The sequence below is a fragment of the Erithacus rubecula genome, assembly GCF_903797595.1.
Source record: "Erithacus rubecula genome assembly, chromosome: 17".
Lineage (NCBI taxonomy): Eukaryota > Metazoa > Chordata > Aves > Passeriformes > Muscicapidae > Erithacus > Erithacus rubecula.
In genome coordinates this window covers 506,883-532,901 of record NC_136669.1, presented here as the reverse complement: position 1 = coordinate 532,901, position 26,019 = coordinate 506,883, and the positions used below count along the sequence as shown (strand labels likewise).

At 55.5% G+C, this 26,019-nt stretch overlaps 2 protein-coding genes across 2 annotated transcripts in view; one reads left to right on the top strand and one right to left on the bottom strand.

The window, feature by feature from the left end:
* SCNN1B (sodium channel epithelial 1 subunit beta) overlaps positions 1-26,019 on the bottom strand; it is a 468,555-nt gene that overhangs the window by 131,346 nt on the left and 311,190 nt on the right. The window lies entirely within an intron of this gene.
* On the top strand, positions 877-24,924 carry COG7 (component of oligomeric golgi complex 7). Its single transcript, XM_079320543.1, is given in 19 exon segments — positions 877-892; positions 944-1,110; positions 1,645-1,793; positions 2,256-2,372; positions 2,444-2,612; positions 3,199-3,281; positions 5,141-5,263; positions 6,350-6,545; positions 8,454-8,581; positions 8,924-9,078; positions 10,235-10,351; positions 10,851-10,916; positions 11,751-11,878; positions 11,881-11,936; positions 21,990-22,130; positions 22,917-23,000; positions 23,321-23,435; positions 24,416-24,559; positions 24,720-24,924. Coding segments are annotated over 18 exon segments (2,304 nt in total). The 5' UTR covers positions 877-892; position 944; the 3' UTR covers positions 24,887-24,924.

The following is a 26,019-nucleotide window of genomic DNA, read 5'->3' as shown; positions in this document are numbered from 1 at the left end:
CTGCCCAGCCCTGCCCTGCCCAGCCCTGCCCAACACTGCTGAGCTCCCCTTGCGCGGCCAAGCCGCTCGAGCAGGTGAGAGTTCACAAATCCGCTCTGCCAGGGCACGACCTTTCTTTCATTTTTGATCACAGCAACAAGAAAAGTCAGTTCAGGCGTCCCGAAGAGTGAACACCATCAGAGAGGTCTCTGAGAATGTCAGACGTATGGAGGAGCTACTGGAGAGCTCCAGGAGACAGGAATTATCCCCAGCTGACAGGAGACCCTACACGTAAATGCTCTTTTCCTGCATAAATGATCTTTTCCCTCCCTCTTCTGGAGGGAGCAGCCCTTGCAGGTGACTGAATCCGAATCGGATCTGGCTGGACATGCCCGGCACTGCCCGCACATCGCCCCGGGGCTGCTCACACAGTGTCCGCACACCGCTCCGGGACCACCGCGGCACTGCCCCGGTACCGCCCGGGACTGGCCCAACACCGCCCCGGGGCTGCTCACACAGTGTCCGCCCCGGGACCGCCCCAACACCGCCCCGGGACCGCCCCGGCACTGTTCCGGTACCGCCCGGGACTGACCCAACACCGCCCCGGGGCTGTTCACACACTGTCCGCCCCGGGACCGCCCCGACACCGCCCCGGTACCGCCCCGACACTGTTCCGGTACTGCCCGGGACCAGCCCAACACCGCCCCAACACCGCCCCGGTACCGCCCCGGTACCGCCCCGACGCTGTTCCGGTACCGCCCCGGACCCCGCCGAGCGTTTCCGGGTGCGCGGCGGGGCCGGGCCGCAGCCGCTCGGGCTGTCCCCGCTATCCCCCCGCTATTCCCCGCTATCCCCCCGCCGTCCCCCCGCTATCCCTCGCTATCCCCCCGCTATCCCCCCGCCGTTCCCCCGCTATCCCCCGCTATCCCCCCGCTATCCCCCGCCGTCCCCCGCCGTCCCCCGCCATGGACTTCTCCCGGTTCCTGTCGGACGAGTTCGAGGTGAAGGGCTGGGTGAACGCGGCGTTCCGCGCCGTGCAGCAGGAGGCGCCGGGCAAGGTGGAGGCGCACGCCGCCACGCTGGTGATGAAGCTGCAGCTCTTCATCCAGGAGGTGAACAACGCCGTGGAAGGTGCGGGCTGTGCCCGGCCGGCCGCGTGTCCCGCAGCCGGGGATGCCCGGGGCCACCTGCGCCACGCCGGCCTCGCCCCGCGCGGGGATCCTCGCACCGCTCCCGCTGCAGTTACTCAGCACACCTGCCATAAATGCCGGGAGCAGCAGCTCCCGCTCTCCTGGGCTGGGTGCGATAACGGGGGGTTTATTTTGCACGAGGGTTGCCCAGCCCTGGCACAGCTGCCCAGGCAGTGTTGGAGCTCTGGAGGGATTACAAAGCCCTGTGGATGTGGCACCTGGGGACAGGGCTCAGTGTGGCCTTGGCAGTGCTGGGGGAACGGGGCTGCACAGTTGGCAGCAGCTGGACTTGATGATCCCATTAAAACTAAACGATCCCATTATAAAATGCGTAACATTTAAAGATCCAGCCCAAGATTTGTTGTTTGATGTTTTTGTTTTGGGTTTTTCAAGCACTAAAGATGAGGTGAGATTATTGAAAATGCAGCTGTTGTGCAGGGCTCTCAGCCCTCCTGAGTGCTGCTGTGCCCTGCAGAAACCAGCCACCAGGCTCTGCAGAACATGCCCAGAGTCCTCCGGGAGCTGGAAGTCTTGAAACAGGAGGCGACATTCCTGAAGGAGCAGATGATCCTTGTTAAAGAAGATATCAAGAAGTTTGAAGAAGACACAGCTCAGTCCATGCAGGTCAGATCTTAGTGTTTGTGTGCAACCTGTGAAATTCTGAAAGTTACAGAGCTGTTCATATGAAATAATCCCGTGAATTTAAGATGGACAGAAGCACTTTGTTTGACATGAATGATGGAGAGGTGGGTGTGCAGTCTGCATGTCCTGGGGAGCAGCTGCTCAGGTGCTGATTCAGAGCTGCTGGTCCCTGCCTGGGGACACTGATTGCTGCCTGGGGTGCAGCATTTTCAGGCAAAGGGGGTACTAAAAGAACAAGACCAGAATTCAAACTAACCTTCTGTTATTGACTTTGAAAGATTATTTTACATCTCTCGCTCATTCAAATCGTTCCATCTTCTCATAATAACATGATCTTTTCACCCCTTTTTGTTTTCAAAATTCAAGCAGAAGGTGACTCCCAGGCGTCTGTGACAGTCATTTTTTGTTTCAGTGGGGAGCACAGTGTTGTGTTTCTTGCTTCAGGTGCTGGTGGAGATTGACCAAGTGAAGTCCAGGATGCAGCTGGCTGCTGAGTCCCTTCAGGAGGCTGACAAGTGGAGCACACTAAGTGCAGATATTGAAGAGACCCTTAAAACACAGGTAAATCCTGAATCATTTGGTGCTGGTGCTGGCTGGGGCTGCCCTGGCTAACGTCCCTTTCCCTGTGGCAGGACGTGTCCCTGATCTCAGCCAAGCTGACGAGCATGCAGAGCAGCCTGGCCATGCTGGTGGACACCCCGGATTACTCAGAGAAGTGTGTGCACCTGGAGGCCCTGAAGAACCGCCTGGAGGCCATGGCCAGCCCCCAGATTGTTGCTGCTTTCAACTCCCAGTCTGTGGGTCAGTAGCTCCTGGGGTCACTTACTGCCAGCACGCAGTTTATTGTCTTTAAAACAGTGTTGGGGTGGAGAGTTGGTGTCCTGGAGGCTCCTGGCACTGGGTGCTGAGCTTCTGGAATGTTTTGGGCTCTGCAGCTGCCTGCTGGCCAGTGCTGCTTGGGTTTTCCTACAGCTTGGGGTACCTGTGGCCAGTGCAGGGAACAAGAAGATTGCAGGATTTTGTGGGCCATGTGGATGTGTGAGATGGAGGTGCTGCTCAAATAAGCAGAAGGGCCCTGAAGAGTTTTCTTGTATCCTGGTGTTGTTGGTGTAGTCAGGAAGGAAATTCTCTGGCTTTATCTGGCTTTGATACTGGATGTGTTAGTACTATGTGCTGGTTAGAAAGTTAAATGAATTCCTTGTGTTTGCTGCCTGATCTTGTTTGAGGGTGGTTTCAGGCAGTTCTCCTGTTTGAGAAAAGAAGCAAATGAGAGATGAAGTTGTTTCTCTGTGTGTAGTCCATTGTGCCTGCTCCCTTAGGATTTCTTGCTCAGACTGATGTCTCACCCTGAGCTGTGAGGCTGATCCTGTTATTTTGTTTTATTTAGATCAGGCAAAAATGTTTGTTAAAGTCTTCACTGAAATTGATCGGATGCCGCAGCTTCTGGCTTATTATTACAAGTGTCACAAGGTAAGAGTTTGAACATCTCAGCTTGGAGGGATGAATTCCTGCTGGGCTCTGCAGAGGGAGCTGCTGCCTCAGGGATCTCAGCTGGGCTGGGCTGGGCTGTGCTGGGCTTTGCTGGGCTGAGCTGGGCTGTGCTGGGCTGGGCTGGGCTGGGCAGGGCTGTGCTGGGCTGTGCAGTGCAGGGCTGGGCTGGGCTGAGCTGGGCTGTGCAGTGCAGGGCTGGGCTGGGCTGTGCAGTGCAGGGCTGGGCTGTGCAGTGCAGGGCTGGGCTGGGCTGTGCAGTGCAGGGCTGGGCTGTGCAGTGCAGGGCTGGGCTGGGCTGTGCAGTGCAGGGCTGGGCTGTGCAGTGCAGGGCTGGGCTGGGCTGTGCAGTGCAGGGCTGGGCTGGGCTGTGCAGTGCAGGGCTGGGCTGGGCTGAGCTGTGCAGTGCAGGGCTGGGCTGGGCTGGGCTGTGCAGTGCAGGGCTGGGCTGGGCTGAGCTGGGTTGGGCTGTGCAGTGCAGGGCTGGGCTTTGCTGGGCTGAGCTGGGTTGGGCTGTGCAGTGCAGGGCTGGGCTGGGCTGGGCTGTGCAGTGCAGTGCTGGGCTGGGCTGAGCTGGGTTGGGCTGTGCAGTGCAGGGCTGGGCTGGGCTGTGCAGTGCAGGGCTGGGCTGGGCTGTGCAGTGCAGGGCTGGGCTGGGCTGAGCTGGGCTGTGCAGTGCAGGGCTGGGCTGGGCTGGGCTGCTCCTCTCTGGGTTTCCTCCCTCCCCTTCTCTGGCTGGCTCTGGCCAGCTTTGCTTGCTGCCCGTGCAGCAGCAGCAGCTCTCCCTCGGGTGTTGTGTCCCTGCCTGCAGCAGACACAGATTCTGTGTGTCCTGCTTGCTTTCTCTGTGCCTCATGGCTTTGCTTTCTGTGCATGTGGCTATGTCAGCAGTAACTTTATTACTGCAACTTGCCAGCTGCTGACTTCTGTAAACTCTTTTCAGGTAAGATTAAAAGTTGGAATTCCAGACAGTTCTGTAGCCATAACCTGAGCTTCAAATTTCTCACATGACTGTGACTTTTGAGGATTAAGTTCAAGGCTGGGGCTTGCCAAGTATTTCAACTATTATGTGGGGGTATCAGTTGCAATCTCATTTTATGAGTAAAATACCAATGTTAATTAAATCTTTGAATCACTAAGAAGCCTCAAGCTGCATGCTGAAAGTCTTTTCCTTCTGCGGTGCTGAACTGTGTGTTGTGCTGAAACGTGGAGAGGGGACAAGGGCGAGCCTCACATTTTGGCAGAGGTGCCGTGCATGGGGAGCGCTGGGTTTGGCACTGCAGGAGCTGTGCCAGTTCTCTGAGCTGTGTGTTCCCTCCAGGTGCAGCTGGTGGCCATGTGGCAGGAGCTGTGCCAGGGGGGCTGGGTTTGGCACTGCAGGAGCTGTGCCAGGGGGGCTGGTTTGGCACTGCAGGAGCTGTGCCAGTTCTCTGAGCTGTGTGTGTCCCTCCAGGTGCAGCTGGTGGCCGTGTGGCAGGAGCTGTGCCAGGGGGGCTGGGTTTGGCACTGCAGGAGCAGTGCCAGTTCTCTGAGCTGTGTGTGTCCCTCCAGGTGCAGCTGGTGGCCATGTGGCAGGAGCTGTGCCAGGGGGGCTGGTTTGGCACTGCAGGAGCTGTGCCAGTTCTCTGAGCTGTGTGTGTCCCTCCAGGTGCAGCTGGTGGCCATGTGGCAGGAGCTGTGCCAGGGGGGCTGGTTTGGCACTGCAGGAGCTGTGCCAGTTCTCTGAGCTGTGTGTGTCCCTCCAGGTGCAGCTGGTGGCTGTGTGGCATGAGCTGTGCCAGGGGGGCTGGTTTGGCACTGCAGGAGCTGTGCCAGTTCTCTGAGCTGTGTGTTCCCTCCAGGTGCAGCTGGTGGCCGTGTGGCAGGAGCTGTGCCAGGGGGAGCCGAGCCTGCGCCGGCAGCTGAGCGCGCTCTACGACACTCTGCTGGGGACGTGGCACTGCCAGCTGCAGTGGGCAGCACAGGTGCTCTCACCCCCTGCCCTGCTGCCACAGCTGCTGTGCTGCTGGCACTAAGGCTGCCCTATCACTTCCATCTCTGTCCCAAGTTCAAACTAATTTGTGGGTGTTGTAACCGTTTGAAATGCCTGAGTTGCTTTATCACTTGGCCTGGAGGAAGCCCTCAGGGTCACGTTGGACTGATGCAGGTTGCCCTGTGTGAGATATCTGAGGGCTTCTGCTGTCACCCCTTGGAGTCTGTGTGCTTCTTCTCCCTGCCAAGAATAGTGTAGGATCAAAAAAGGTTTTTGTCCTTTGGTGAAATGAAGGAATAAGTTCATATTGTTGAAGAGTTTTTCATCCATGAAGGGTAAGAGATTCTTATCTGCATGTCACAAAGCCGGTGTCAGTGCGAGGCCTGTGCTGCAGAGGAGCTCAGTGTTTCCTTGAAATGTGTTTTTTCTGCCTAATGATTCGATGTGACTTACAGGTCAGATGTCAGGTTACATTTTAGCAGATATTCTTTGAACTGGGGACTGTGAGAAATGGCACAGCTCGTGTCACTCAGTCTCCTGTGTTGCTTCTGCTTGCTGAAAAACTCTTGGACCTTTTTGATGATAATCCCGGCTTTCAAAGCAAGTGAGCAGCAGAAGTCACAATGAAGGCTATAAAAAGTTTTATGCTAGTGGAGTGGCTGATTCTCAGCTGATTGCAGACTTTCTAGCCTTTCCACTACTGACTTCTGCCTATCTGACCAGTAATTTGGTTTGTGATATAGTCCTTTCTTCATATTTTACTGATTTGTTTCCCAGCACACCTGTGTGCACTGAGTGCTCTGTTCCAAATGCCCTTTTCTTCCAGGTGTTTTTTGAATCCCTGTAGTGCCTGCGTCCTGAATTCAGTTTTTGACCTGTGCCCATCTTCTGGTTTCTGGTGCCCATACTGAAAGCACAGCAGTAAATAAGTACTGACTTGCCCCAGGCTCTCAGTCAGGCTGTGCAGTGTGCTGGGGCTCTGGGGTTGCAGCCTGGTGGGGTGTGTTGGGTTTGGAAGCTGCTCTCTGCTCTGTGTTTCTCTCGTGTGCTTTTCCCAGTAGCTCTTGTGCTGCTGCAGGTTTTCAAGAACCCCCAGGAGGTGGTGACTGTGCTGCTGATCCAGACCCTGGGAGCCCTGGTGCCCTCCATCCCCGTGTGCCTCAGCTCTGCCCTGGAGAGGACAGGCCAGGACAGGCTGGCCCAGCTGCTGGAGCTGCACTCTGCCTCCGTGCACTTTGCCAGGGGGCTGGAGGTGGCCATGCTGCCCAGCCTGAGTAAGGGCCTGCTCTGACTGCTGCCATTCTCTGCTCTCTAAAGCCCATTCTGGCTTTTTGTTTAGTTGTAGGTGGAGGGAGGGGTTTTCTCTTGTAAGCAGAGCCCAGTTCCAGGGCACTTGCACCTTTGTGTTTGTGTGTGTGTATCACACCCCAGCTGTTGACACAGCACTGAGTTTCCTGCAGCAGCCCTGTCCTGAGCATGCTGGCTCTGCAGGGTAAATAGCATCTAGCACTTCTCCTTTTATGAGCTTTACTCTTTCTTCTGTCTCCAGATGAGGAAATGTCTCCAGGGAGGCAGTGGGACCCATTGTGAGAGATCACAAAGCAGAAAAGTTGAGCAGTTTCCTGGAACTGTCACACCTCACCAAACAAGAGAGAACCTGCTTGAAGGCTGCATCCATTGGATGCTTGTATTTGATTTTGGAGTTTTTCTGTTGCTACTGGTTTAGGGTTTAATCAAGAGACAATGCCCAGTGTTTCCAGATCTGCCCAGTGCTTTCTCCTCCCTGGGACATTTGTCATTTTGGTCATGATTGCTGAGTAAATCCCACAAGCCACCCAGCAGTGAGGTGCTGTGTTTGCACAGGTTTACACCAGACTGGAGCTGTTGGCTGTTTATAGACCCTTAGAACTGGTGGGGCTGCTTCAGAGGCTGGCTATGGGAAAATCCAAAATTAAAGCTCATGGAGCATTCCTGATGCTGTGCTTCCTGTGTTTGGTTCCTCATAACATTGTCTTGAGCTGTTTAAACCCAGAGTCTTTCTTGATCCTGTAAATTATGATTGCTGGGCAATGTCAGGGAGTGTGACTGTGTGTTGTCTTTCTGGTTGCATACACGTCAGTCATTTTCTGCTTAATTTATGGTTCATTATAGAAATTGTTAGAAAGGACTTGGAAAAATAATGCCAGATTCTAGATGATAGGATAGGAAGACCACTGTTGAGCTGTTATCTGGGTCTATTTTTAAAAACCCCAAAGCCTTAATTTCCATGTCTTTTAGTGTGGGGTAAGATGTTTGAGAAAAGAAGTATCTCAAGAATGGAAGTGCCAGGTGACTCAGCTGAGGAGAGTCAAACCAGTTCCTGCCTGTGTGAGGGGAGGGCTCAGCTGTGATTCACAGCATAATTCCATTTGGAAGGGACCTTGGGAGATGATCTGGTCCAGCCTCCTGCTCAAGCAGGATCTGCTGAGAGGTCAGACCCTGGTGCTTGGGGTGCTCCTCAGGCTGGTCTCAGAAATGTCTGGCTTTGGACAGACTGCTCCATTGCTTTCCTGTCCTCAGGATGTGAAAGCCTTCTCTGATACCCAGGACTCAAGGTGATTTTGGTTTGCTGCAGGTTTGAGTTTGGCAGGGCTTTGTGAGAGCAGCTGGTGCCCAGTTGTGATGTGAGCAATGATCATTCAGCCCTGCTTTGTGTTTGGGTTGGCACTGGGAGCTGGGTTTGTGCTCAGCTCTGCTTGATGGGCACTGGCACTGCAGTGCTGAGTGAGTGGAATTAGTGTCAATTATTCTAAGTGTGAAGCAGGCTCTCTGATAAATGAGGATTGCCCCTGTTTGATGCCGTGGGAGTAATGTGTTTCACTTCTCAGATGGTTTCAATTCTGCTGTAGGTTGGAATGTTTGATAGATTTTTGTCACCCAGGCTGTTTTGGGTCAGTGAGTGTTAATTTTCCTGAGGCACTTGTTGAGGTAGAACATCTTGGTTTTAGGAAGCAGGTAGAGATAACAATCTTGTTTCTAAAAAAATAAAAAGCCCAATCTGTGTAGTTGAGATTGGAGCTGTTGGGCAGCATTCCAAGCCTGTGCAGGCAGCATGCTCTAGTGAAAGACCCGCATCTAGCTTGAAATGAGGCTTTTAGTAGCATATTCATGTCTTTGTAAACTGAGCATCTGATTTCTTGCAGAGGAGCAGAACCTGGTGAAGGTGATGGAGCTGGTGGAAGTGGTGTATGCTCCATACAAGCCCTATCAGCTCCAGTATGGAGAGCTGGAAGAGGAGAATCTGCTCATCCAGATCAGTGCAGTGCCCTTGGTAATGCACCAGTCCTGGCTCAGCTGTGCAGGGAGGGGCTGAAGCTTCCACTAAGCACGGGGGTCTTTGTGGAGTCTGCTCTCTTTGCCCCTCTCCTTTTTGGTGGTATTTGCTTTTATTTGTGGAAGGTTGTGCTGTTGGCAGAGCTGTTTTTCCTGGAGGAGCTGGTGGACAGAGGCTCTGGCAGCCTGGCTGTTGTCACAGGAGGGTGGGAGCACCAGGGTGGTTCTGCCTTAGGAGGTGCCAGGAATGGGGCACACAGAGAGGCTGAGTTGCTCAGGGTGTGTTTTCTGTGTTGCTGGCAGAAGAGCCAGGCTGAGCTGTTGTGCTGTTGTTGTTCAGGAGCACTGGGAGGTGATTGACTGTGTCCAGGAGCTGAACCACTCCGTGAACAAGCTCTTTGTGCTGGCAGCTGGGGCCGTGGACAACTGCCTGAAGCTCACTGATGGCCTGGGGGTGTGTGGGCTGCTGAAGGCCCTGAGGGCCCTCTTCTCAAAGTAAGCTGTCTTTGGCTGCTGCTCCCTCTCTCCTGAGCTGGGAGTGTGCACTTGGTGGCCAAGGACTTTGTGGGACGTGGCTGAGAGCAGAAAGTGTCTCTGGCTGCCATGAGCCATCAATATCCCTCTTGCTGCTTCACTCCAGCACAGGCTGCTTTCTAGAGGAAAAATGGAAGATTTTAGGCTAAATCAAAGATTTGCCAGCTGTTTTCTAATCTGGTTGGGCAGAGTTTTCCTTTTTAATAAATACTTTTGAAGGAAAAGATGTTTCCCAAAACAAAATAAGGTAAATTTGGCTGATGAGAGTAGATGTCAATGGGGAAGTAAGTCTGGGGGTTGAACTTGATAATCTTGGAGGTCTTCTCCAACCTTACTGTTCTGTGAATACACAGTCACTGGGACAAGTGACCTCATTCAGGATCTGCCTGTAAATGTGGGATACCCCATGGAGTGAGGTTCACTCTTGGTTCTTGTCTTAAAGCATCACTTTCCTATTCCTTACTGATTTCCTCCTTATTCCTTCACAATCTGAAGGAGCTGCTCACAAGGCATGAATCAGATATGGCTGCCCTGTGGGAAGGGGAAAGAGGAGAGCACAAGTCTGATCTCACCTTCTTTATAGGCAATTACAGAGCAATGTACCTGCCTCCAGCTTATGGGCATTATTAAAAAGAAAACGGGTGTGGGTAGAAAACAGAATGTTCTTTTTATCCATGTTCTCATCTGGGGAGTAACTGAGAAAACAAATTCATGAGATTGTTGTCACCATGTTCCTGGAGTAAGGGCCAAGTGATGTTGGAGTAGCAGGAGCCATATAAACTTTTCCTGGCTTTCCTAGATGGTCAATGTAGTGGTATCTAAAATGTCTTTTTTCCTTCCCTCCCATGGGCAGGGAGAGCTCCTGGGAATGCACAGGCAGCAGACTGAGGCAGCCACACAGCATCTTTCACACTCCTTGTCCTCTGGTCTGGCCTTGGGTGGGCTGGGGCTGATCAGTTCTGCTCATCCACCTGTTTGAGTGGAGCCAGAGTGTCTCCTGTTCTCCTTTTGGTATTTCTGCTGCTTGTTTTGCCCTTGCAGAGGTCTGATGGAGCAGTTCACAGGCCCTGCCTGTTCTCTTGTGCTGCTGCTCCTCTCTGCTCCTTTCTCCCTGCAGGTACACCTCTGACTTCACCAGCACACTGCAGTCCATAAGGAAGAAGTGTAAACTGGATGATGTGCAGGCAGATTCCCCCTTCCAGGAGGACTGGACTGCATTCCAGAACTCTGTCAGGTAAAGGGTTGGGTTTTTGTCTGGCTCAGAGGTGATTTTGGTATCAGAGCTGGAAGGGAACTGCTTGGGGTCAGTTTACACAAGTTCTGAGTGCAGAGCACAGGGCTGAGCTCGCTGTGCTGCTGGGAGCACCAGGCTCAGCCCTGGGTTTCAGGTTGCTCCTGGCACAGGGAGGGCTGTGGGGCTCCCACCCTGCCTGCAGCAAGGCTGCCTCTCATATCACTTGTGATATTAGCAGCTCTTAGAATTCTTCCCAGTGACACTGAGCTGGCCTTCCCCACAATGGCAAGAAATAGAATGTGGATGAGGCCATTGGGCAAAAAACAATCAGTGTTATCAAATGGGTGCAGAGTTAATCACCAAAGTGACTTGGCAGAAGTGTGGGCTGTGGTTTGTTATGGCATTTCATAATTATTAACATGGAGATGGGTTCTCTGAGGAGGGTCTGACACTATCTGCCTCAAATCTCACAGTGTGTTTTTGTCTTGTTCTTTCCCAGGATAATTTCCATTTGTGGTGAACTCCTGCATAGGTGTGGAGACTTTGAGCAGCAGCTGGCCAGCAGGTGAGCCCTTCATCCATGAGCTGTCAGTGTAGGAGCCAAGCTGAAAGAAAACAAACCTCAAAGTGCTTTGTTTGCATGGAGGGAGAGCCACCAGTGATTCCCCGTGTCAGAGATGGGGCATGGACTGTTCTGCCCAGTGTTCCTGAGGCAGTCCCAAGAATCCTCCTCCCTGGGTACCTGGCTGCCAGCATTGGGCTGCCAGGTGGGGGTCAGGAGGGGATTTTCCACTCCATCAAATTGGCAAAATCCTCACCCTTGTGACACGGGGCATGAATCAGGTGCTGAAATGAGTGTGGGTGTGCCTGGGCTGATGGGCTGAGTGTGGGCACAGGCAGCACCTGGGACTTGCTGCTCCTTGTGGTAATGAGGGTCCTGCCCAGCCTGGGGTTCCTTGAAATGCTCACTGGGACTCGAGGAGAGCCCAGCCTGCAGTGCTCAGTGGGGCCCCACTGCCCTCCTGTTCCCAGAGCTGAGACCCCTCAGTGCTCCCAGAGCTGAGACCCCTCAGTGCTCCCAGAGCTGAGACCCCTCAGTGCTCCCAGAGCTGAGACCCCTCAGTGCTCCCAGAGCTGAGACCCCTCACTGCTCTCAGTGATCCCACAGCTCAAACCCCCAGTGCTCTGTTTTCCCAGAGCTCAAACCCCCCAGTGCTCTCAGCACCTCTGCAGCTGCTGAGTGGCTCAGTGGATGAGAGGATGGGCTGTGTGAGCTGCAGTTGGAGTCTCTGTCTCCCTTGAAGTCACTCAAGGGCTGTGCTGGTCCTTGGGCCAGCATGAGGACAGGACTGCCAAGGCCACAGGATTCTGCTGGTGACTTTTGTGCACTTGTTTTCAGAATTTTGTCAGCTGCTGGGAAGTATCTCTCGGACTCCTACAGCCCTTGCAGTTTTTCTGGCTTTCAGGACACCAGTTCTGCAGAAAAGAAGAGCTCCATAAAAAATCCCTGGCAGGAATACAATTATCTCTGAAGGAGAACCCATCTGAGTATGCCAGCCTTCTGGAAACACTTTACACTCTGAAGGTAGCCCTGGTGCCTGGGGAGCCTGCCTCTGTCACAGCGTGCCCTTGGGCCCATTGTGGGTCGATGACACCTGGATTCCCCTCCAGCCTAATGACTTCTCATGCTGCAGCTTTTCCATGGGCTGTGTTCTGCAGAGGCACTGGTACACAGAGAGATGAAATGTCCAAACCCAGGAAGTCTGGACTCATTCCATCTCTCCAGATCCTGGCTCTGTGTTGTGAACATGCCCTTATCAGCTCAGGTCAGGGAGATTTTATCACACAAGTATTGGAAGGTTGTGTTGGAGCCATCCCAAATTCTGGAGCCCTCACACTTTCTGAGGCTTTCTCTGCCACTGGGGCTCTGCTGCCCTGTCCAGTCTGAAACAGAATTCTGCAGGATCATTCATGCATGGATCTGTGAACAGGGTAGAATAATTTTAGTTATCTTCTCATGGATCTAAGTTATGTTTGCCATCAGTGGTCACATGGAGCAGTGAATTCAAGCTTCTGAGTTCTATTTCCTCAAAATGTTTTGATTCTTTTACCTGCAGCTTTTGTGGTTCTGCCTTCAGTGTCATGTGTTTGACTTTAAACCTTGACTAAACTGTCCAGTTTCACAGGTAGAATTTATTCCATCCAGGGCATCACTGGTGCCCTGTGAGGGAAAGGCAGCTTTGCCACCTTCTCTGCCAGTTTCCCAGTGCCCAGCACGTGCCAGAGGCTGGGGAGGCTGGAATGTGGTGCTGATTGCAGTTCAGGGAGCAGTGGCAGCTTGTCTTGAACAACTGCTGGGAGCAGTCTGTCCAAAGGAAACAGCACAGTGTGCTGCAGGGGCTGCCCTGGGGCTGTGCCAGCAGTGACCAGCCTGGGTGGGCAGTGAGTGGGTGTTTTGTGTGCAGAAGGGCAGCAGCAGCAGTCAGTGTGTGTGTGTGTGTGTGCAGGAGAAGGGCAGCAGCAGCAGTCAGTGTGTGTGTGCGTGCAGAAGGGCAGCAGCAGCAGTCAGTGTGTGTGTGTGTGCAGAAGGGCAGCAGCAGCAGTCAGTGTGTGTGTTTTGTGTGCAGAAGGGCAGCAGCAGCAGTCAGTGTGTGTGTGTGTGTGCAGAAGGGCAAGCAGCAGTCAGTGTGTGTGTGTGTGCAGAAGGGCAGCCGCAGCAGTCAGTGTGTGTGTGTGTGTGCAGAAGGGCAGCAGCAGCAGTCAGTGTGTGGTGTGTTGTGCAGAAGGGCAGCAGCAGCATCAGTTTGTTGTGTGTGTGCAGGAGAAGGGCAGCAGCAGCAGTCAGTTGGTGTGTGTGTGTGCAGAAGGGCAGCAGCAGTCAGTGTGTGTGTGTGTGCAGGAGAAGGGCAGCAGCAGCAGTCAGTGTGTGTGTGTGTGCAGGAGAAGGGCAGCAGCAGCAGTCAGTGTGTGTGTGTGTGTGCAGGAGAAGGGCAGCAGCAGCAGTCAGTGTGTGTGTGTGTGCAGGAGAAGGGCGCAGCCAGCAGCAGTGTGTGTGTGTGTGTGTGTGCAGGAAAGGGCAAGCAGCAGTCAGTGTGTGTGTGCAAAGGGCAGCAGCAGCAGTCAGTGTGTGTGTGTGTGCAGAGAAGGGCAGCAGCAGCAGTCAGTGTGTGTGGTGTGTGTGTTCAGGAGGGCAGCAGCAGCAGTCATGTGTGTGTGTGTGTGCAGAAGGCAGCAGCAGCAGTCAGTGTGTGTGTGTGTGCAGAAGGGCAGCAGCAGCAGTCAGTGTGTGTGTGTGTGTGCAGAAGGGCAGCAGCAGCATCAGTGTGTGTGTGTGTGCAGAAGGCAGCAGCAGCAGTCAGTGTGTGTGTTGTGTGCAGGAGAAGGGCAGCAGCAGTCAGTGTGTGTGTGTGTGCAGAAGGGCAGCAGCAGCAGTCAGTGTGTGTGTGTGGGTGCAGAAGGGCAGCAGCAGCAGTCAGTGTGTGTGTGTGTGTGTGCAGGAGAAGGGCAGCAGCAGCAGTAGTGTGTGGGGTGTGTGCAGGAGAAGGCAGCAGCAGCAGTCAGTGTGTGTGTGTGTGTGTGTGCAGGAGCAGCAGCAGCAGTCAGTGTGTGTGTGTGTGTGTGCCGAGAAGGGCAGCAGCAGCAGTCAGTGTGTGTGTGTGTGTGCAGAAGGGCAGCACAGCAGTCAGTGTGTGTGTGTGTGTGCAGGAAAAGGGCAGCAGCAGCAGTCATGTGTGTGTGTGTGTGTGGTGCAGAAGGGCAGCAGCAGCAGTACAGTGGTGTGGTGTGTGTGCAGAAGGCAGCAGCATCAGTCATGTGTGTGTGGGTGTGTGCAGAAGGGCAGCAGCAGCAGTCAGTGTGTGTGTTGTGTGCAGGAGAAGGGCAGCAAGCAGCAGTCAGTGTGTGTGTGTGTGTGTGGCAGAGAAGGGCAGCAGCACAGTCAGTGTGTGTGTGTGGTGTCAGAGAGGCAGCAGCAGCAGTCAGTGTGTGTTGTGTGTGCAGGAGAAGGGCAGCAGCAGCAGTCAGTGTGTGTGTGTGTGTGTGCAGAAGGGCAGCAGCAGCAGTCGTGCAGGAGAAGGGCAGCAGCAGCAGTCAGTGTGTGTGTGTGTGTGTGTGCAGAAGGGCAGCAGCAGCAGTCAGTTGTGTGGTGCAGAAGGGCAGCAGCAGTCAGTGTGTGTGTGTTTTTGTGCAGGAGAAGGGCAGCAGCAGCAGTCAGGGTGTGTGTGTGTGTGTGCAGGAGAAGGCAGCAGCAGCAGTCAGTGTGTGTGTGTGTGCAGAAGGGCAGCCAGCAGTCAGTGTGTGTGTGTGTTGCAGAAGGGCAGCACAGCAGTCAGTGTGGTGTTTTGTTGCAGGAGAGGGAGCAGCAGCAGTCAGTGTGTGTGTGTGTGTGCAGGAGAAGGGCAGCAGCAGCAGTCAGTGTGTGTGTGTGTGTGCAGAGGGCAGCAGCAGCATCAGTGTGTGTGTGCAGAAGGGCAGCAGCAGCAGTCAGTGTGTGTGTGTGTGTGCAGAAGGGCAGCAGCAGCAGTCAGTGTGTGTGTGTGCAGGAGAAGGGCAGCAGCAGCAGTCAGTGTGTGTGTTTTGTGCAGGAGAAGGGCAGCAGCAGCAGTCAGTGTGTGTGTGTGTGTGTGCAGAAGGGCAGCAGCAGCAGTCAGTGTGTGTGTGTGTGCAGGAAGGGCAGCAGCAGCAGTCAGTGTGTGTGTGTGGGCAGAAGGGCAGCAGCAGCAGTCAGTGTGTGTGTTGCAGAAGGGCAGCAGCAGCAGTCAGTGTGTGTGTGCAGGAGAAGGGCAGCAGCAGCAGTCAGTTGTGTGTGGTGTGCAGAAGGGCAGCAGCAGCAGTCAGTGTGTGTGTTGTGCAGAAGGGCAGCAGCAGCAGTCAGTGTTTGTGTGTGTGCAAAGGGCAGCAGCAGCAGTCAGTGTGTGTGTGCAGGAGGGCAGCAGCAGCAGTCAGTGTGTGTGTGTGTGTGCAGAAGGGCAGCAGCAGCATCAGTGTGTGTGTGTGTGTGTGTGCAGGAGAAGGGCAGCAGCAGCAGTCAGTGTGTGTGTGCAGAAGGGCAGCAGCAGCAGTCAGTGTGTGTGTGTGTGTGCAGGAGAAGGCAGCAGCAGCAGTCAGTGTGTGTGTGTGTGTGCAGAAGGGCAGCAGCAGCAGTCAGGTGTGTGTGTGTGTGCAGAGAGGGCAGCAGCAGTCAGTGTGTGTGTGTGTGCAGAAGGGCAGCAGCAGCAGTCAGTGTGTGTGTGTGTGCAGAAGGGCAGCAGCAGTCAGTGTGTGTGTGCAGGAGAAGGGCAGCAGCAGCAGTCAGTGTGTGTGTGTGTGTGCAGGAGAAGGGCAGCAGCAGCAGTCAGTGTGTGTGTGTGTGTGCAGAAGGGCAGCAGCAGCAGTCAGTGTGTGTGTGTGTGCAGAAGGGCAGCAGCAGCAGTCAGTGTGTGTGTGTGTAGAAGGGCAGCAGCAGCAGTCAGTGTGTGTGTTTTGTGCAGGAGAAGGGCAGCAGCAGCAGTCAGTGTGTGTGTGTGTGTGTGTGCAGGAGAAGGGCAGCAGCAGCAGTCAGTGTGTGTGTGTGTGTGTGCAGAAGGGCAGCAGCAGCAGTCAGTGTGTGTGTGTGTGCAGAAGGGCAGCAGCAGCAGTCAGTGTGTGTGTGTGTGTGTGTGCAGGAGAAGGGCAGCAGCAGCAGTCAGTGTGTGTGTGTGTTGCAGAAGGGCAGCAGCAGCAGTCAGTGTGTGTGGTGTGTGGTGTGCAGAAGGGCAAGCATCAGCAGTCAGTGTGTGTGTGTTTTGTGCAGGAGAAGGGCAGCAGCAGCAGTCAGTGTGTGTGTGTGTGCAGAAGGGCAGCAGCAGCAGTCAGTGTGTGTGTGTGCAGAAGGGCAGCAGCAGCAGTCAGTGTGTGTGTGCAGGAGAAGGGCAGCAGCAGCAGTCAGTGTGTGTGTGTGTGTGCAGAAGGGCAGCAGCAGCAGTCAGTGTGTGTGTGTGTGTGTGCAGAAGGGCAGCAGCAGCAGTCAGTGTGTGTGTGTGTGTGTGTGCAGAAGGGCAGCAGCAGCAGTCAGTGTGTGTGTGCAGGAGAAGGGCAGCAGCAGCAGTCAGTGTGTGTGTGTGTGCGGGGGAAGGGCAGCAGCAGCAGTCAGTGTGTGTGTGTGTGTGTGCAGGAGAAGGGCAGCAGCAGCAGTCAGTGTGTGTGGTGTGTGCAGAAGGGCTAGCAGCAGCAGTCAGGTGTGTGTGTGGTGGTGTGCAGGAGAAGGGCAGCAGCAGCAGTCAGTGTGTGTGTGTGTGTGTGTGCAGAAGGGCAGCAGCAGCAGTCAGTGTGTGTGTGTGTTGTGCAGGGAGAAGGCAGCAGCAGCAGTCAGTGTGTGTGTGTGTGTGCAGAAGGGCAGCAGCAGCAGTCAGTGTGTGTGTGTGTGCAGAAGGGCAGCAGCAGCAGTCAGGTGTGTGTGTGTGCAGGAGAAGGGCAGCAGCAGCAAGTCAGTGTGTGGTGTGTGTGTTGCAGGAAGAAGGCAGCAGCAGCAGTCAGTGTGTGTGTGTGTGTGCAGAAGGGCAGCAGCAGCAGTCAGTGTGTGTGTGTGTGCAGGACGGGCAGCAGCAGCAGTCAGTGTGTGTGTGTGTGCAGAAGGGCAGCAGCAGCAGTCAGGGTGTGTGTGTGTGTGCAGGAGAAGGGCAGCAGCAGCAGTCAGTGTGTGTGTGTGTGTGTGTGCAGGAGAAGGGCAGCAGCAGCAGTCAGTGTGTGTGTGTGTGTGCAGAAGGGCAGCAGCAGCAGTCAGTGTGTGTGTGTGTGCAGGAGAAGGGCAGCAGCAGCAGTCAGTGTGTGTGTGTGTGTGTGCAGAAGGGCAGCAGCAGCAGTCAGTGTGTGTGTGTGTGCAGAAGGGCAGCAGCAGCAGTCAGTGTGTGTGTGTGTGTGTGCAGGAGAAGGGCAGCAGCAGCAGTCAGTGTGTGTGTGTGTGCAGAAGGGCAGCAGCAGCAGTCAGTGTGTGTGTGTGTGTGTGTGCAGAAGGGCAGCAGCAGCAGTCAGTGTGTGTGTGTGTGTGCAGAAGGGCAGCAGCAGCAGTCAGTGTGTGTGTGTGTGTGTGTGCAGAAGGGCAGCAGCAGCAGTCAGTGTGTGTGTGTGTGTGTGTGCAGGAGAAGGGCAGCAGCAGCAGTCAGTGTGTGTGTGTGTGTGCAGGAGAAGGGCAGCAGCAGCAGTCAGTGTGTGTGTGTGTGTGTGCAGGAGAAGGGCAGCAGCAGCAGTCAGTGTGTGTGTTTTGTGCAGGAGAAGGGCAGCAGCAGCAGTCAGTGTGTGTGTGTTTTGTGCAGGAGAAGGGCAGCAGCAGCAGTCAGTGTGTGTGTGTGTGTGTGCAGGAGAAGGGCAGCAGCAGCAGTCAGTGTGTGTGTGTGTGTGTGCAGGAGAAGGGCAGCAGCAGCAGTCAGTGTGTGTGTGTGTGCAGGAGAAGGGCAGCAGCAGCAGTCAGTGTGTGTGTGTGTGTGTGTGCAGAAGGGCAGCAGCAGCAGTCAGTGTGTGTGTGTGTGTGTGCAGAAGGGCAGCAGCAGCAGTCAGTGTGTGTGTGTGTGCAGAAGGGCAGCAGCAGCAGTCAGTGTGTGTGTGTGTGTGTGCAGAAGGGCAGCAGCCAGCAGTCAGTGTGTGTGTGTGTGGTGCAGGAGAAGGGCAGCAGCAGCAGTCAGTGTGTGTGTGTGTGCAGAAGGGCAGCAGCAGCAGTCAGTGTGTGTGTGTGTGTGCAGAAGGGCAGCAGCAGCAGTCAGTGTGTGTGTGTGTGCAGGAGAAGGGCAGCAGCAGCAGTCAGTGTGGTGTGTGGGGGTGTGCAGGAGAAGGGCAGCAGCAGCAGTCAGTGTGTGTGTGTGTGTGTGTGCAGGAGAAGGGCAGCAGCAGCAGTCAGTGTGTGTGTGTGTGTGTGCAGGAGAAGGGCAGCAGCAGCAGTCAGTGTGTGTGTGTTTTGTGCAGGAGAAGGGCAGCAGCAGCAGTCAGTGTGTGTGTGTGTGCAGGAGAAGGGCAGCAGCAGCAGTCAGTGTGTGTGTGTGTTTTGTGCAGGAGAAGGGCAGCAGCAGCAGTCAGTGTGTGTGTGTGTTTTGTGCAGGAGAAGGGCAGCAGCAGCAGTCAGTGTGTGTGTGTGTGCAGAAGGGCAGCAGCAGCAGTCAGTGTGTGTGTGTGTGTGCAGAAGGGCAGCAGCAGCAGTCAGTGTGTGTGTGTGTGTGTGCAGAAGGGCAGCAGCAGCAGTCAGTGTGTGTGTGTGTGTGCAGGAGAAGGGCAGCAGCAGCAGTCAGTGTGTGTGTGTGCAGAAGGGCAGCAGCAGCAGTCAGTGTGTGTGTGTGTGTGCAGAAGGGCAGCAGCAGCAGTCAGTGTGTGTGTGTGTGTGTGTGCAGGAGAAGGGCAGCAGCAGCAGTCAGTGTGTGTGTGTGTGCAGGAGAGGGCAGCAGCAGTCATTTGTGTTTTGTGCAGGAGAAGGCAGCAGCAGCAGTGTGTGTGTGTGTTTGTGCAGAGAAGGGCAGCAGCAGCAGTCAGTGTGGTGTTGTGTGCAAGGGCAGCACAGCAGTCATGTGTGTTGTGTGTGCAGAGGGCAGCAGCAGCAGTCAGTGTGTGTGTGTGCAGGAGAAGGGCAGCAGCAGCAGTCAGTGTGTGTGTGTGTGCAGAAGGGCAGCAGCAGCAGTCAGTGTGTGTGTGTGTGTGTGTGCAGGAGAAGGGCAGCAGCAGCAGTCAGTGTGTGTGTGTGTGTGCAGGAGAAGGGCAGCAGCAGCAGTCAGTGTGTGTGTGTGTGTGTGCAGGAGAAGGGCAGCAGCAGCAGTCAGTGTGTGTGTGTGTGTGTGCAGGAGAAGGGCAGCAGCAGCAGTCAGTGTGTGTGTGTGTGTGTGTGCAGAAGGGCAGCAGCAGCAGTCAGTGTGTGTGTGCAGAAGGGCAGCAGCAGCAGTCAGTGTGTGTGTGTGTGTGTGCAGAAGGGCAGCAGCAGCAGTCAGTGTGTGTGTGTGTGTGCAGAAGGGCAGCAGCAGCAGTCAGTGTGTGTGTGTGTGTGCAGAAGGGCAGCAGCAGCAGTCAGTGTGTGTGTGTGTGTGTGCAGGAGAAGGGCAGCAGCAGCAGTCAGTGTGTGTGTGTGTGTGTGCAGAAGGGCAGCAGCAGCAGTCAGTGTGTGTGTGCAGAAGGGCAGCAGCAGCAGTCAGTGTGTGTGTGTTTTGTGCAGGAGAAGGGCAGCAGCAGCAGTCAGTGTGTGTGTGTGTGTGTGTGCAGGAGAAGGGCAGCAGCAGCAGTCAGTGTGTGTGTGTGCAGAAGGGCAGCAGCAGCAGTCAGTGTGTGTGTGTGTGCAGAAGGGCAGCAGCAGCAGTCAGTGTGTGTGTGTGCAGAAGGGCAGCAGCAGTCAGTGTGTGTGTGTGTGCAGAAGGGCAGCAGCAGCAGTCAGTGTGTGTTTTTGCAGGAGAAGGGCAGCAGCAGCAGTCAGTGTGTGTGTGTGTGTGCAGAGAGGCAGCAGCAGCATCAGTCAGTGTGTGTGTGTGTGCAGAAGGGCAGCAGCAGCAGTCAGTGTGTGTGTGCAGAAGGGCAGCAGCAGCAGTCAGTGTGTGTGTTGTGTGCAGGAGAAGGGCAGCAGCAGCAGTCAGTGTGTTGTGCAGAAGGGCAGCAGCAGCAGTCAGTGTGGTGTGGTGTGTGCAGAAGGGCACAGCAGCAGTCAGTGTGTGTGTGTGGTGCAGGAGAAGGGCAGCAGCAGCAGTCAGTGTGTGTGTGTGTGTGTGCAGAAGGGCAGCAGCAGCAGTCAGTGTGTGTGTGTGTGTGGAGAAGGGCAGCAGCAGCAGTCAGTGTGTGTGTGTGTGTGTTGCAGGAGGAAGGGCAGCAGCAGCAGTCAGTGTGTGTGGTGTGTGTGCAGAAGGGCAGCAGCAGCAGTCAGATTGTGTGGTGTGCAGGGAGAAGGGCAGCAGCAGCAGTCAGTGTGTGTGTGTGTGCGAAGGGCAGCAGCAGCAGTCAGGTGTGTCGTGTGGTGTGTGCAGGAGAAGGGCAGCAGCAGCAGTCAGTGTGTGTGTGGTGTGTGGTGCAGAAGGGCAGCAGCAGCATTCAGTGTGTGTGGTGTGTGTGTGCCGAAGGGCAGCAGCAGCAGTCAGGTGGTGTGTGTGTGTGTGTGCAGAGGGCAGCAGCAGCAGGTCAGTGTGTGTGTGTGTGCAGAAGGGCAGCAGCAGCAGTCAGTGTGTGTGTGTGTGTGTGTGCAGGAGAAGGGCCGCAGCAGCAGTCAGTGTGTGTGTGTGTGTGCAGAAGGGCAGCAGCAGCAGTCAGTGTGTGTGTGCAGGAGAAGGGCAGCAGCAGCAGTCAGTGTGTGTGTGTGTGTGCAGAAGGGCAGCAGCAGCAGTCAGTGTGTGTGTGTGTGTGCAGGAGAAGGGCAGCAGCAGCAGTCAGTGTGTGTGTGTGTGTGCAGAAGGGCAGCAGCAGCAGTCAGTGTGTGTGTGTGTGCAGAAGGGCAGCAGCAGCAGTCAGTGTGTGTGTGTGTGTGTGCAGGAGAAGGGCAGCAGCAGCAGTCAGTGTGTGTGTGCAGGAGAAGGGCAGCAGCAGCAGTCAGTGTGTGTGTGTGTGCAGAAGGGCAGCAGCAGCAGTCAGTGTGTGTGTGTGTGTGTGTGCAGAAGGGCAGCAGCAGCAGTCAGTGTGTGTGTGTGTGTGCAGAAGGGCAGCAGCAGCAGTCAGTGTGTGTGTGTGTGGGTGTGCAGAAGGGCAGCAGCAGCAGTCAGTGTGTGTGTGTGTGCAGAAGGCAGCAGCAGCAGTCAGTGTGTGTGTGTGTGTGTGGGCAGGAGAAGGGCAAGCAGCAAGCAGTCAGTGTGTGTGTGTGTGTGCAGAAGGGCAGCAGCAGCAGTCAGTGTGTGTGTTGTGTGTGTGCAGGGAGAAGGCAGCAGCAGCAGTCAGTGTGTGTGTGTGTGCAGAAGGTGCAGCAGCAGGCAGTCAGTGTGTGTGTGTGTGTGTGCAGGAGAAGTGGCGAGCAGCAGCAGTCAGGTGGTGTGTGTTTTGTGCAGGAGAAGGGCAGCAGCAGCAGTCAGTGTGTGTGTGTGTGTGTGCAGGAGAAGGGCAGCAGCAGCAGTCAGTGTGTGTGTGTGTGTGCGGAGAAGGGCAGCAGCAGCAGTCATGGTGTGTGTGTGTGCAGGAGAAGGCAGCAGCAGCAGTCAGTGTTGTGTGTGTGTGTGTGTGTGTGTGCAGGAGAAGGGCAGCAGCAGCAGTCAGTGTGTGTGTGTGTGTGTGCGAAGGGCAGCAGCAGCAGTCAGTGTGTGTGTGTGTGTGCAGGAGAAGGGCAGCAGCAGCAGCAGTGTGTGTGTGTGTGTGCAGGAGAAGGGGCAGCAGTCAGCAGTCAGTGTGTGTGTGTGTGTGTGCAGAAGGGCAGCAGCAGCAGTCAGTGTGTGTGTGTGTGCAGAAGGGCAGCAGCAGCAGTCAGTGTGTGCGTGTGTGTGTGTGCAGGAGAAGGGCAGCAGCAGCAGTCAGTGTGTGTGTGTGTGTGTGCAGGAGAAGGGCAGCAGCAGCAGTCAGTGTGTGTGTGTGTGTGCAGAAGGGCAGCAGCAGCAGTCAGTGTGTGTGTTTTGTGCAGGAGAAGGGCAGCAGCAGCAGTCAGTGTGTGTGTGTGTGCAGAAGGGCAGCAGCAGCAGTCAGTGTGTGTGTGTGTGTGTGTGCAGGAGAAGGGCAGCAGCAGCAGTCAGTGTGTGTGTGTGTGTGTTTTGTGCAGGAGAAGGGCAGCAGCAGCCCTGCTCTGCTGGCAGTGCCCCGGGCTGGTTTGTGCCACCTGAACCAGCTGTCCCAGCAGCTCGCCTTCGACTCCGTGTTCCTGCGCATCCGCCAGCAGCTGCTGCAGCTGCCCGCCATGGAGGTGGGCGGGGCTGGGCTGGGGCGGGGCTGGGCTGGGTGGGGCTGGGGGCGGGACTGGGCTGGGTGGGGCTGGGGGCTGGGCTGGGTGGGGCTCGGGGCAGGGTGGGGCAGGGGCAGGGCTTGGCAGGGTGGGGCTGGGGGCAGGGCTGGGCAGGGTGAGGCTGGGGCAGGGCTGGGCTGGGTGGGGCTGGGGTGGGGCGGGGCTGGGGACTGGGTGGGGCTGGGGCGCAGCTGGGCAGGGTGGGGCTGGGGTGGAGCAGAGCTGGGCAGGATGGGGCTTGGGGCGGGGCTGGGTGGGGCAGGGCGGGGCTGGGTGGGGGTGGGGCTGGGGCGGGGCTGGGCAGGGTGGGGCTGGGGTGGGGCAGGGCTGGGCAGGATGGGGCTTGGGGCAGGGCTGGGTGGGGCAGGGCGGGGCTGGGTGGGGCTGGGCATCCCTGGGCCAGCTTTGCCTCTGTGTCCTGCCCAGAATGGTTCTGGGGCCACGTTTCTCCCATGGGCTGCAGGCAGTGGGAGTTTCCCTTCCCTCACCCACAGCCTTTGCAGCACAGGGGTTTCAAGGCTCAGGTGCTGCTTTTCTGACCCCTGGGAGCATGTTTCCCACAGGGAAAAGGGTGGGTGTTTGGGGCCTGAGGGATAACGTGGCAAACAGATTTCTCACCATCTGTGTTCTGCCTCCTGGAATCCCTTGGGTAGCCACAGTTCATGTTGTTGGGTCACCCCTTTCTAAAATACTGGCAGGATTCATGCTCTGGGGATCAGGAGTTCATCCTGCACTTCTGCCTTACAGAGCTGGAGTTCTGGTGGCATTGGTGAGACCCTGACAGATGATCTGCCAAACTTCAGCCTGACCCCTCTGGAATATATCAGCAATGTAAGAGAACTCTACTGTCTTTCTGCTCTAGAAAACAAATTGCTGGGAACCCTCCAGAGAGCAAAGATTTGCTTGGAGTAGCAGTTCTCTGTACAGTCCTTCTTACCATGAGTGTTTCCGTGACTGCTTCTCTGACCTTGTGTAAAACTATTTCTTGTAGCAAGTGTAATGATGCACAAGAGCCAATTTGGATGTGAGTGAGTGGCTGTCAGGCTCAGCTCTCTGCTTTCAGGTGTATTTACTGCAGGTGACTTTTTTCCTAGGGAAGGACTTGCCTCACATTTGTTCAGTGACTCAGATTTTTGGTGCTTTTATTCTAGATTGGGCAATACATTATGTCACTTCCTCTGCACCTGGAGCCATTTGTCACTCAAGAGGATTCTGCTCTGGAGCTGGCATTACATGCTGGAAAACTGCCATACCCCCCAGAGCAAGGTAGGGTGAGGCCAGAAGCTTGGAGTGTCTGGGGAAAGCTCCCATTACACAGGTGGGATGTGTTACAGTGTCAAACCACTGGACATCCATCTCCTATTTCTGTTTCTTCCAAAAATCATTTGGTAAAACCCAGGAGGAGCCTCTAAGTAATGAGTAAAACTTTTTTTTGGTGTCATTCAAACTGGAAGCTTTGGCTTGAGTTTGGTGTTCACTAAGGTGATGGTTTGGGTTCTGAGGAGTTGTGTAGGGCTTTGGCTGCTGTTCATGCTGCAGGGGGCTGTTACCTGCTGTCCCTAATCCTGCTGCAGGTGACAGCAGTGGCCACCTGGTGCCTTTCCCTGCAGGCTGGCAGTGTGCCTGGTGTGCTGGGCTTGGTCTCTTTATGGGGCTGTTATTTCCAGAGACAGTGAGGAGAGCATAGAGCTGGGTATTTACAGAGCCTGGAACCTTCAAAAACATGCTCTTCACTTCAGGCTTGTGCACTGCTGTTATGTCACCTTCAGGCTTTACATGTTGTAATGGCTGGGTAATTTTCAGAGCACTAATGAGCACAGACTGCCTTTAGGGCTGGGAACAAACTCTTGTGAATCCTTGTCACCTGTGGCTTGCAAACTGCTCCTGGGAGAGGATCCTGTGGGAGGTGCCAGGCAGTGTCCTGTCCCTCTGGCCACCCCAGCCTTGGGAAGTGACCTGCCTGAGAGGTGCAGGTGTTTGGGGTTGGAGTCAGTGGTGTGCAGTGCAGGGAGGTGAAGGCTGCTTGGATTATCCAGAGCAGCTGAGGAGCTCTGCCTGTCCTGAGGAGCAGCTCGGGTCTCATTAACCAGAACTGGCTCTGTGTTGTACAGACACAGGGCAGGGTTTGTGTGTGCAGAGCTAATGGGGCTGTCTGTCTGTCTGTCTGTGCAGGGGGGGAGCTAATGGGGCTGTCTGTGTGTCTGTCTGGGAGCTAACAGGGCTCTGTCTGTCTGTCTGTCTGTCAGGGGAGGAGCTGCCCGAGCTGGACAATGTGGCTGATTACTGGCTGGGCTCCATTGCCAGGGCCACCATGCAGACATACTGTGAGGCCATCCTGCAGATCCCCCAGCTCTCAGCACACTCCACCAAGCAGCTGGTCACAGACATTGGTGAGCAGAGTGGCCTGGCACAGCCAGGCTGTGTCACCCTGCAGCTCTGCCTCTGCTGCATCCCAGCCCCTGTGGGGGCAGCTCTGTGCCAACAGCAGGGGGATCTTTCATTTCACACTGTCTATGCAAGTTAAATACGAATTTTTCCTGAATTTTGCAGATTATCTCATCAATGTGATGGATGCCCTGGGCCTGCAGCCCTCAAGGTCACTGCAGAACATTGTGACTCTGCTGAAGGCCAAGCCAGAGGAGTTCCAGCGGGCTGCCAAGAGCCTGCCCCGCAGGATGGCAGCTGCCATTGCTGCCATGAGGGGCCTGGAGGGTTAGTGTGCCCCCCCTGCCCTGCCATTGCAGCCATGGGGGGCCTGGAGGGTTAGTGTGCCCCCCCTGCCCTGGCATTGCTGCCGTGGGGGACAGGAGTTCCAGCTGTGCCCTCCCAGCTGCTGCCCCCTGCTCCAGGACTCACCTCATATTGGTTTTCATTTCTGCAAGGACAGTGAAAAGATCTCTGGGGATTTATTTCAAACTAACCTTTAATAAATGTCTTTGTCTAGGAAAAGCTTGTGTGTTTTTCCATCTTTAGCAATAAGGATGTGTGTCCTGCAGCCTGGTCTCCAGCTCTGTGTGACCCTGAGCAGGGTGAGCAGTGCTGGCCATGCCCTGCCAGGTGCTGTGGGGTTCATGCTTTGAGCAGCTTTTCAGAGGGTTTCATCTGCTGTGTCTGAGGTTGGGATAGCACAGGGGGAGCTGCCTGCAGGCAGCAGCCACTGCTCAGGGTCAGAAGGGTCTCTTCATCTTCAGCTGGCACCTGGGGCTTGATCAGTCTCTGCCCTGAGAATAAATCCAGCTTTGTAGGTTGTTCTGGTGCAATCTCACTGTTTACTGACAGCCATGAGGGTTGTGAGGAATTGAAGGAAATTGGTGCTTTCGTGTAGAATTTCCTCCCATTTGTTACACAGGTTTTTGTGAGAGCTGGTCCAGCCCTGGTGTGCTGTCCTGGGAGACAGTGGGGTGGGATAGAGGGAATTCAGGTGTGGGATGGCAGCTGGTGTGGAGCAGCTGCACTGCTGGGACTGTCCCTTTGCCCAGCTGGGCTGGGACAGGGCTCTGGGGACACTGCCCACTTTTATGGGATGTCAGACAGCCCATGAGCCAGCTGTGACTGGAATGCTGAGCTGTCCCTGTCCTGCAGAGAACACTCTGTTCCTCCCCTGCTGGAAGGGGTGAAGTGTCCAGCCTGCCTCTCCCACCCTGCCCCTGCCCCAGCACTGCTGGGAGGGTCTGGGGCTGTTCCTGCTGTGGCTGGGCTGGCAGCCAGCTGGGGCAGAGGGCAGGGTGACACTGGGGCCTCTGCCCATCCCAGACCTGCTGTGTGCTGGGGACAATGTGGGGGGAGATGCCCAGGGTCCTGCTCTGTGTTCTGGTTTCTCATGCTGAGTCCTTTGCAGGCCCGTGCCAGG